The sequence below is a fragment of the Clinocottus analis genome, unplaced genomic scaffold (assembly GCF_023055335.1).
Source record: "Clinocottus analis isolate CAN_PGR_092001 unplaced genomic scaffold, fCliAna1.0.p SCAF_3, whole genome shotgun sequence".
NCBI classification, from domain to species: domain Eukaryota; kingdom Metazoa; phylum Chordata; class Actinopteri; order Perciformes; family Cottidae; genus Clinocottus; species Clinocottus analis.
The window spans coordinates 12,053,584-12,064,218 of record NW_027176042.1 but is presented as its reverse complement, the minus strand read 5'-3'; the positions used below and the strand labels follow the sequence as shown (position 1 = coordinate 12,064,218).

General features: G+C 41.2%; 1 protein-coding gene across 4 annotated transcripts in view; it reads left to right on the top strand.

Moving 5' to 3' along the window:
• The first annotated feature begins 1,130 nt into the window (after positions 1 to 1,130).
• dip2bb (disco-interacting protein 2 homolog Bb) overlaps positions 1,131 to 10,635 on the top strand; it is a 31,888-nt gene continuing 22,383 nt past the window's right edge. For all 4 annotated transcript variants that reach the window (XM_068593933.1, XM_068593931.1, XM_068593932.1 and 1 more), the window contains exon 1: positions 1,131 to 1,394. In XM_068593933.1, coding sequence (XP_068450034.1) covers positions 1,310 to 1,394 — 85 coding nt within the window. In that variant the 5' untranslated portion in view covers positions 1,131 to 1,309. The remainder of the gene's footprint in view (positions 1,395 to 10,635) is intronic.

The window sequence follows — 10,635 nt, the reverse complement described above, 5'->3', positions numbered from 1 at the left end:
CTTTTTTCCATCATGTGATTAGTATGTCCCTTTTTATTTTTGTGAAGGAGCATACATGTCTTTTATGTGTTAACGCAGGTTGAACCACATAATAAAATGTCTCTGATATCTGTATGGAGAGTTTGTCAAATACTCAGGCATCAAGATGGAAAAAAAATACTTGTGTATAGTCTCAACTGATAAGTTGTCTCTGGCAAATCATCAAATAAATTAATAAAAAAATAACTTCAGCATGTTTTCACTGATCTCAACTTTCTTCCTTCTAATGAGTCGACATTTGCTCAAGTCAAGTCGAGCTATGGATCAGTTTATATAATATATTTGTTTAATTAGACTTGTAGTAACCCTGTTATAACATAACAAAGCCAGGTGTGGAAAAATCACAAATCCCCTCAGCTCTGCATAATGTTTCACTTTTAGCGTCTTCCATCTCACTGTTTTTATGTTAGGTCAACAACATAACAGTTCCATTTATTCTCACTGCTTGTATTGTCAACTTGGGCTTTCATATTATAACCATCTGGTCAAAGAACTGTTAGGTCTGGTACACCATAGGTCTTTTTTTAACAGAAAAAAACATGCTTGTTGTCAGTAGCAGTGGGAAAAACACTGGTGTAAATAATAAAATGCATTTCATTTACCTGATTATGAGTTTTAATGCTGGCTCACAGTCTCTCTCACTGGAACTGTTAGAACAGAGCCACCACTCCTGTTATTAGTAACACCTGATTTACTGCTGTGGAGTCAAAAGCTCTGCTGTGAGAGGTTTGTTTTTAACATAGGACATATATCATCATTATGTGTGTGTGTGTGTGTGTGTGTGTGTGTGTGTGTGTGTGTGTGTGTGTGTATATATATATATATATATATATATATATATATATATATATATATATATATATATATATATATATATATATATGTATGTATGTATGTATGTATGTATGTATGTATGTATGTATGTATGTATGTATGAATGAATGGGAGACATTCTGGGACCAGTTCCTCCTGAGGAGGTGCAGGTGCCTCGGCTGTGGAGGGTCCTCCTCCTCCAGCGGTGAGAACACAACAGCAGAGGGAGTCGAGAGTCTGCTTCATCCCGCCGTCCAGCGGGTCACGTGACTGACAGACTCCTCCGGCGAGTTGTTCCCATCTCCCACAGTCATGGCGGTGTCGGGGAGTCGCGGAGATGGAGTAAACGCCACCACTTCTGCGTCCTGAACTGTCGGCCGTAGTTTCCTGCTGGACTGTACCTGCCGTCAACCGACACACCGTGACCGTCCCGCGGGCTGCCGCTGCGCTTCCGACGATGGCCGACCGCGGCGTCGATCTGTCGCCTCTGCCGAAAGAGGTCAGGGACCAGCTGGCGGAGCTGGACCTGGAGCTATCCGAAGGTGAGCTTTACATACAGTGGGTTTAACAGTTTAAGCTGCCGCGGTAAACGGTGGAAACGGAAGTTTAAGTGCAGGTCTTGAGCGTGTTTACATGCAACACCGACAACCAGTCCGGTGTCAGCTGAGTGGGACTCGGAGCCGCTGCAGTGAATCCGAGCACGACTACAACACACGATACCAACACACTGACCTCCTTCTTCAAGCTGTCATTTATCCATCAACCATCCTTGTTGATTTCACTGTGCATAGAGGCATTTATTTGCATATATTTTAACACAATAAGAACAAATACAAAATGGTGTTAGTAATATATAATGTTGTATCCCCCACCCTCCCCTCTGTGTTCTTGTTTTGATCCACATTATCTGCCTTCATGTATGTCATACATTGCTCATCCTCAGCTATAAGCACATTCACTCCTGTCAGGGAAAATGGGTCAAGTTTGTCTTCCCGGAGGCTCTGTGTGTGTGTGTGTCTCTGTGTGTATGCAGCCTCATACTTTGGTGGTCACTAAATTATGCTGTGGTCCCTCCAACACTCAGCTGCTCTTAGAGCCTGAACCCTTAAACTACAGCAGATATAGGAGGATTTATTTGTTTTATAAAAATGACTGTGGGAAACGGGAGTATGGCTGTTATGCAAGTCTCCTCCTCACACTGTGAATCACAGTGCAGCAGCTTGATTGGTGCTGTGCAGCGCTCAGGTGCCCCGGGGGGTGGATGAGTAATGTTGTGTTGCTCATGGAGAGCCAAGCGGGGGGATGTATGGCCCACTGAGGCCTGAGTCTCCATCACAGACACTCACAGATACCTGGAACTGGCCCATTCAGAAGAACAGGTGAAATGAAAACGTTACAGCCCGTGAGAAAACTGAGGAGGAAGCCATCATTACTGTGCACTTTTTCATTCATCGTAGTTATCATAACAGAGTTGGTGTTCAGAACGATTTATCTCATCAAAATGCAAACAATCTTTCTGGGCATTATCTTTCCGCACAACCGACTGTGGATCTCAATGATTTTCCCAGTCACTTGTTTCACTTCAGTATCTTCAACCACCATCGGGCCTTTTGTGTTTTTTACAAGACTCACTTCTTTCATCGCTGCTTGTTGTTTGTAGGTATCAGTTTACCGAGACACGATGTCATTCATTATACAGAGTGGGGCCGCGTTATACTTTGACCTGAGCAACTGTAGGGTGCAGTGTGTGTTCTGGTTAATAATAGAGACCAATTAACTGTGTGATAATGAGACCGGATAATGGAGGAGGGGGTGATCACCCTGTGTTTAACTGACTTAACATGGCTGAGAGGCTGCGGATGCTGTTGAATCACAATGTAATCAAGTGAACCAATATGCACTGGAACAAGATTGGTTCGACAACACTTTACTCAATTATGTACCAAGGATGTTATCAAGTTTCTAGCAGATGGATTAACCTGGTGTGGATTGTTCTTTGAGCACTGTGGTGCGATTGAAAAAGCTCTTGTTTTGTTAGCTTTGACTGTGTTTACTGTAAGTGCCTTATAGTGTGCTTTAGATTGTGAACTGTTGACATCTGTCCCATGCGTCTCAAATCTTGAAATGCACATTTTGAATCAAATATATTGTAAACATTTTGATTATATATAATAACATAATAATGTATGTATTTTTTATTAAAATGTAATAATAAGTAGTCTGCAATGTAATTTCTGATATAAAAGGAATAGAACATTCACATCAATATCGTTTATCAATATTTTAACTTTGTTACACTCAAATTGTAGAACACATGGGTTGTTAACTGGATATTAGCTAAGGCGTTTGCCTATTTCCATCACCAGAGAATGTTTTATATATTGAGTTTACAGGGATATCAAACAGACTGGGATATAAAACCACTGGTTATTTCAAACCTTTTGTCAGGTCTAAGTGAATAAATCGATCAATTAATCGATTAGTTGTTCGGTCTATAAGATGTTGATCAGTGTCTCCAAAAGCCCAAGATGATGTCCTCAAATGTCTTGTTTTGTCCACAACTCAAACGATTAAAAAATAAAGTCACATTTAAAAGCTGGAATTAGATCATTTGGACCTTGTAATTCTCTTCATATGTTCATCAGATCTCAAGATAATATAATTGACTAGATTCAGGATTAAGTTGAAGTCATGTGACTTGAGTCTCCTCCTCTCCTCTGCTGCTTTGCTCTGGCCCGACCACCTTTGACGATCTTTAGTGTTTGAAGTGTGTGTGTGGTAACGTGACACACCCAGAATGACTGAGCTTCTTCTGATGGCTCCATCTTTTGTAACCTTAGATCAGAGGCGACTAATAAAAAGGCCCCGGTGCTATCCAGATGCCCCTCTCCCTTACTCACGTCTCACAGCCCGATAACGTGCGTTAGCCGTCTGCTCGATGCTGGATGAGGCAAGCAGCAGCTGGTCGCTCCAAAGAGCAAACCTTCTCATGGATATCTTTTACATGGCAACAATCACCCCATTGTGGGCCCGATGTCTGGGACTCCCCGAGCAACAAACTGTGGAAAATATGCATCAGCAGTTTTTTTTTCACAGCAATAGTTGCTTGCTGCATTGTGTGCCTGTGCATTTGTGTGTATGTGTGAAAGAGAGCAAGAGGGAGCGAGAAAGAGAGAGACAGAGAGAGAGAGAGAGAGAGAGAGAGAGAGAGAGAGAGAGAGAGAGAGAGAGAGAGAGAGTGAGTGAGAGAGAGAGACAGACAGACAGACAGACAGACAGACAGACAGACAGACAGACAGAGAGAGGGATAGAGAGTGACCAACTCCACCTACTTTAACCTCTTTGACTGTAAGAACACAAAGAAAGCCATTGAGGGGGGTCAAAGACTTGGTGATTGAGCCGGACTGGAATTTGAAGCACTGAACCACAACTGTTTAAGATGCTCAGCTTGGGAGTGTGTGTGGGCATTGTAGTGTCTGCAGCGCCTGTATTCATATTGAGTGTGTGTGCTTTGTACAGAAGCTGTTCACAGAAGACAACAGGCAGTGTGTGGCATACAGTACCGAACGTTTGCAATAAAAATATGTTTAGATAGGTAATCTTGTTTACTAATTGCTTATTCAGATGTACTGATTTGAATCACAATCGTTGTATTTTACTCTGTCAGTGTGTTTAGACAACATTTAATGTTTGAGAAGTCTAGCATCTTTTGTGAAATGAAAAAAAGCGTCTTGAAGATATGAGGTAGCTGCTACATTGGCCACACATGCAACAATACGGTCTGAATCCTCATTGATACTGAGAGTGTACAGACATGCTAGCAGCTCTGTGAGGCTGTATTAAGGCACATTTATTCTGATGGGAACCTGAAAGAATGAACCAAATTTCATGGCAATCCATCCAATAGTAGACAGAAAGACTACAGCCATGGCTAAAACATATTGGTGTTAAAACTCAGATGTCATATTTAGTTTTGATACATTTCAAACAATCCAAACGATACACAGCCCTACTCATAACCTATATGATGCGTGCCATCCACACAGTCTATATAGATGACTCATAAATGTATCACATGTCTAGTAAAGCAGACAGTTCTGCACAGATTGCACAGATGCATGGAGTCATTTTCTGTCCTCTGTTCAGGCTGATAAATGTGATGTATGGATTTTCTAATGACTAGCATCCATCCCGTCGTCCGTCTGTGATGCTGCTGCTGCTGCTGCTGTTGAGAGGCAGGTTTTCATCTCTGCAGCCTGTTCTCAACTGAGAGAGAGAGAGAGAAATGAGAGATTACGAGCCTGCCTGTGTCTTCAATCTAGGTCACAGAGCATCAGGGGGCAACACGCCTGGCTCATTTAGCCTGTGAGTCGCACTGGGACAGCACTGCTGCTGGGGATCTCTCCCTCTCTCTCCCACCCTGACACCACCACTGCCTTCTCTCTATCGGCCAGGCTGCTGTTAGTCAATGCTTTACTTATTGACTGACGACAATTCCACAAAAATCAACAATGCATGTGTTCATCTTTCAATATATTTCAGCTTCATAGTCTTGTGTGTGTCACTCAGCCATGTGTGTATATATGTATGTGTGTATATATATATATATTTATATGTACACATTTGTTAGCTGTGGATTAATATACAGTTAGTACACTACTGACTATTTATGGAAGCTGGATGATGTGGGATCTTAGAATATATTTAAGAGTGTGGTATAGAGAGCTGAAATGATAAGTTTGAACATTTTAATATGTTCTTGTGTTATAATTTTCTTGGCACAAATACCAAACATTAGCAGCTTCAACTTCTGAACTGTGAGGATTTGATGCCGCTAGAGTGCTGCAAGCATGATACATTTTTGTCGGCCACCTGGAAGTTAACATCTCACTTGTTACCTCGTCAACAAGCCAATGGGTAGCTAGCAACCAGTGTTTGGCATGAAGACATTTTGCCGTCACTTAAGCAGCCATCAATGGACCATTGATGTGCTTTTAAAACTTTTTGGAAAACAGTGGAGGTCCATGCCACAAAGGAATAAAATACTGTATTTGTGTGTGTGTGTGTGTGTGTGTGTGTGTGTGTGTGTGTGTGTGTGTGTGTGTGTGTGTGTGTGTGTGTGTGTGTGTGTGTGTGTGTGTGTGTGTGTGTGTCTGTGTCTGTGTCTCTGTGTCTCCAAACTTACACAAGCAGTTATTCCCACATATGTGTGCACACATCATTGACAGGAACAGGAAGGAAGCTATCTATTTAAAAGCTCATTACTGTTGCAGAGGAGATGCACTCTGATCTCCAGGCAGCGCTTCAGGCCGCAGGCTTGATGTTACACCACAAAAACAGGGACACTTGTGCCCCCCATGTCACACAGAAACACAACAACAGGATTCCATAGTTTGATGTTGTGTTTTTGGCAAACTCTTACAAGTATTATATAACACCCCATGTGTCTAATTTCCCTGTGCACACAGATCCACACACATACACAAACACCGAGGATGCATTAAAGCCTTGTGTACAAAAAAGATTGAATAATTCAGTTGAGACTTGAGCGCACACCTCCGCACAGACACGCACTGTCACGCACTGTCTCGCACTGTCAGCTTGGTACAACCTCACTTCCAAGTACACAGTGAACTGCAGGTGGGCTTGTCTCAACCTCTCCTGGTTTTAAAGCTGTGCTTTATAAACCTTTTGGTCATTTGAATCCAACATTCCGCTGATCCGTTTGTTTTCTGCAGCTTCGAGCTAAAAGAAACACAGAGAAATGACAGTGGTGGGAGGAGAAAGTGAGTAGTGGTCGGGTCACTGAGCTGTTCACTGAATTATTAAAAAATACCAAGTGGAAGAAGCTGCAGTCAGACGGCCTGAAACACGTGCGTCAGGCTCTGCACACCAGTGTGCACACTAGGATCGCAAGTAATGATGATTTCAGTTCTCAGTTTGTTAATATTTCAATGTCATAATCCATCCAAAATAATTAGTTAAATGACCCTAACCAACTAATTTTAAAACCTTTTATCAAATAAAAAGGATAAGGTACCCGCTTCTCGAACTTAAGAATTATTTTCCTTTTTTTATATAGTTGTAAATAGAATCATCAACAAATTACCATCATTCCATTGAAAGACAATTAATCATCATATTGAATTATTGCACAGTCCTAATTTGTTGTTGATTATCTGTAAATTGACTGACAAACAGCTGCCTTCTGTAAACATGTTTAATCTCTTTCATTAGTTGCTTCCTAATGCATTTTGGGTAACCTCCCTCATCATCTGGTGCTGGCCTCTATTGTCACTATGGACTTGCATCTCATGTTCCCTAATGGAGAACCATATGGACCCCCACGCCCTGCCCCCAACGCCGCTTACACACACACTTTAACTTTGTGAATTCTCCATAAAGCCTTTCCAGATTAGAACGGCCATGTGTCGGAGAGGCACAGTAACACAATCGAATGCCCTGCTAAGCTGTTCAAACCATCACAGAGGAAACTCCGTCATAACTCATCGACAAGATGTGCTAGTCCTAAGGCCGCTTCAAATGTGGTGGAGAAATGTGCTTTTTGAATTTTGAGGAAAGTACTCTGTGTTTGCAATGGCAGCAGAAAGCATAACATGCAGGTGAAGGTATTCAGGTGATCATCTTCAACCCATGAAGTCAGAAAATATGAGACCATGTTGTATTTTCTTGATATCTCAGATCAAGTGGTAATTAATTGAACTGGTCATGATAAAAGCTACTGATGGTATCAGTCCTGTTGATAAACTACGATGTTTTATGATTTAATGAGTTAATGAGGTGGACTACTGTAGTTTTGACGGCGCTCCAACCACCGGTCGCTAACACCTCAGACCTGGAACAACTGATATTATATGTATTATTTTTTTATAATTATGAGCTTTATTTTCATTGGACTGTATTGGAATTACTGTTTTATAAACCTATTGTTGGATAATAATGCACGTTGTGTAGTCTTACCTTGTGTTCTGCATCCATAGTTTTTTGAGTCAAGGGATTCCTTTTTTAGTTTCCGTTCTTAATGTTTCTAAACATTTTTATGTATGTGCTGCGGTGTTTTTTAAGTTGTTTTGGTCATGTCTTTATAGAGTGGTTGGGCAGGAACCGTTGCTATTGTTGGCTTGTAAAACGCAGACATCGTATGTGGAAGTGGGCTGTACAAATAGACTTGACTTGACTGCAGCATCTGCTCACCAGATCACTTCCAGGGACAGCGACAGACATTAAAGTCTTTTGAGCTTTACGGGCCTTTTACACCTTTTTGCCCACACAAAGATACGTCACCAGGTATTTTTAGTTGATAGTAATAGAAAAAAAAACCTAAACATACCCACATAATCTTCCTCTTCTTCAGGGACATCCGTATGTCTTGGTTTACATAACTACCATGACCTGTTCCCAGTGTTTCGTACCAGTGTGTAAATCCCACAGGAGAATATGTTCATGTAGGTGTTACGTTGCATTTGTAACAGCTTTGCCACTAAGTGTTGAAGTGTGTGTGAAGTGTGTCAGGTGTGTCAGCCATGACCTCTTTCCTTCTGTCTGGAGAAGAAATATTACATGACATTAGGTCGAATAGAGGCACCGCCTGTGTCACTTCTTCTTTTCAGTTAACTTATTGCACTCTTTTTCTTTCCTGCTTTGTAGCCCCTGTTATTAATTCTAATGGCCCTTCAGGCCTGTGTGTGTGTGTGTGTGTGTGTGTGTGTGTGTGTGTGTGTGTGTGTGTTGTCACTCCCTGTAGGAGTTGAAATGTGTGGAGTGAAACATGAATCACTCTGTTACCTGAGTTGGCCGCACCCTGCCTGCTACGCTAGAGAAAGATAGTCACTTGAGACTGCTGTGTGTGTGTGTGTGTGTGTGTGTGTGTGTGTGTGTGTGTGTGTGTGTGTGTGTGTGTGTAATAGGGCTTTAGGCTTTTTTAAAGCACTTCTTTCACTCACACCAATTCCTGTCATACCAGTTTTATTATGTGAGTCAACATATATGTACATCTTCTCCTTATGAAAGGATTGTTTGAAAGAATAATTAGATTGAGTGAAATTCAACTTTATAATCACTGTACAGGGTCCCGGCGCTTGGACCTAGAAATGCACACTATAGCATTGAAGCAGATGTTCAAAAATAAGTAAATTATTGGACATAATGTTGAGTGGTAATACGTGTAATGAAGAAAATAGACAAAAAGGGGATATTATCATCAGTACAAACAGTAAGGACAGTGATAATTGAATATTTTAAGATCTGCAGTATGAACATTAGAGCACGTGCAGTGGTTTCAATAGGGAGTGCAATCATTAAGTGTACAATATGTAGTGCAGAGCGTAATACAAGTTGTGCTGATAGTAGTTGTACAGAACAAACAGCTGGAAATAATGGTTCTGGCAAATGTTTTGTTCCTTTCAATCAATGCCTTCAAAATGAAAGCTATATCTTTATGTTTTTAAGGAAAGAAGATAACTAGCTCATTTAAGAACAATGATTAGCCTCATACACATTCAGAGATAACATATTAAAACCTGATTGTTGTGGAACTCAAAATGCTAACTGTGCTGGTACTAGTTCACATTAGATAAGGAGGGATATTAACAGTCAAATAAGAAATCAAAGTAGATACAATTCCTTAACTCTCATATTTACAGAATTTTACACTAATATACTATAATAGTATAATACAATTCCTGAAATTAATTTCTGGCTTTGGTGTTGGTGTGCCCCCCCCCCCCTAGCTTTTCAGTGCATAACAAACGTACCTGTGCCACTGCAGGTACAGGAGGGGCGGAGTGCGGTGCCGTGGTGACGGGACCTCTCTGTTCATCCACAAACAAGTGATCTTGAAGGAAGAGCTGGGATCAGTGTGGCATGAGGAGAGTTAAGATTAAAACATGGATGCGAAGGGGGTTCATAAATACTACATAAATTATAAATGTGGTCAATGCAATCACTTTAAAAATGACTCACACATTTATTTGCGTGTTCTTGTTGACGCGCTTACAGTCTGAATGTACTTTGAACTGTCGGTTCCTCCCTTGAGATTTTGGCCCGTTCACCAACAGACAGCAAGTTTACACACGCATACACACCCACATACAAATTATATGAACTGATCCTAAAGCAGTCCAACCACCTTTCACTTCGACTATATGCTACACAATGACCTTAACTGTGAGTACAGTTTGATATGGTGGTCGACTCTCTTATAGTTTCTAATAAATAAATATACAGCTGGATTTGGTTTTGCCAGCTCAGCAGGTAAACTGTCAGAGGACGTAAGATTGAAAACTGGAGAGCATGACATCATCCTCCCTCACAGGGATCATGTGTATGTGTGTGCGAGAGAGATATTATGGATACTTACTCATACAGCATTACGTTGTCTCAGTCCAACAATAGATCCTGTCAGACATGTTCAGATGTTGTGTGACCAGGGCTCGTTTGTGGCGTGGACACAGTGAGTTGGTGATTTTAGGCTGATGGAGGTGCTTGGCCTCCTGGTAGGAGGGAGCAGCAGGGAGGACTCAGTACAGGGTTTGTTCTACAGATAAAATGTACTAGATCTTTATGCTTCTTGAAAATAACACACTTGAACTCATATACACACATTCAGAGATGTCACACTACTACACAGAGGCAGCCCTTATGCCTTTCTTTGCTCTTAGCCACTTGCCTGTCACATAATTCAAGTTTTAAACTATACTAAAATACTTTTGGAAAATCTGATCATAAATCAATCACACCTTGTTGCAACTGTCATTTTTTCTG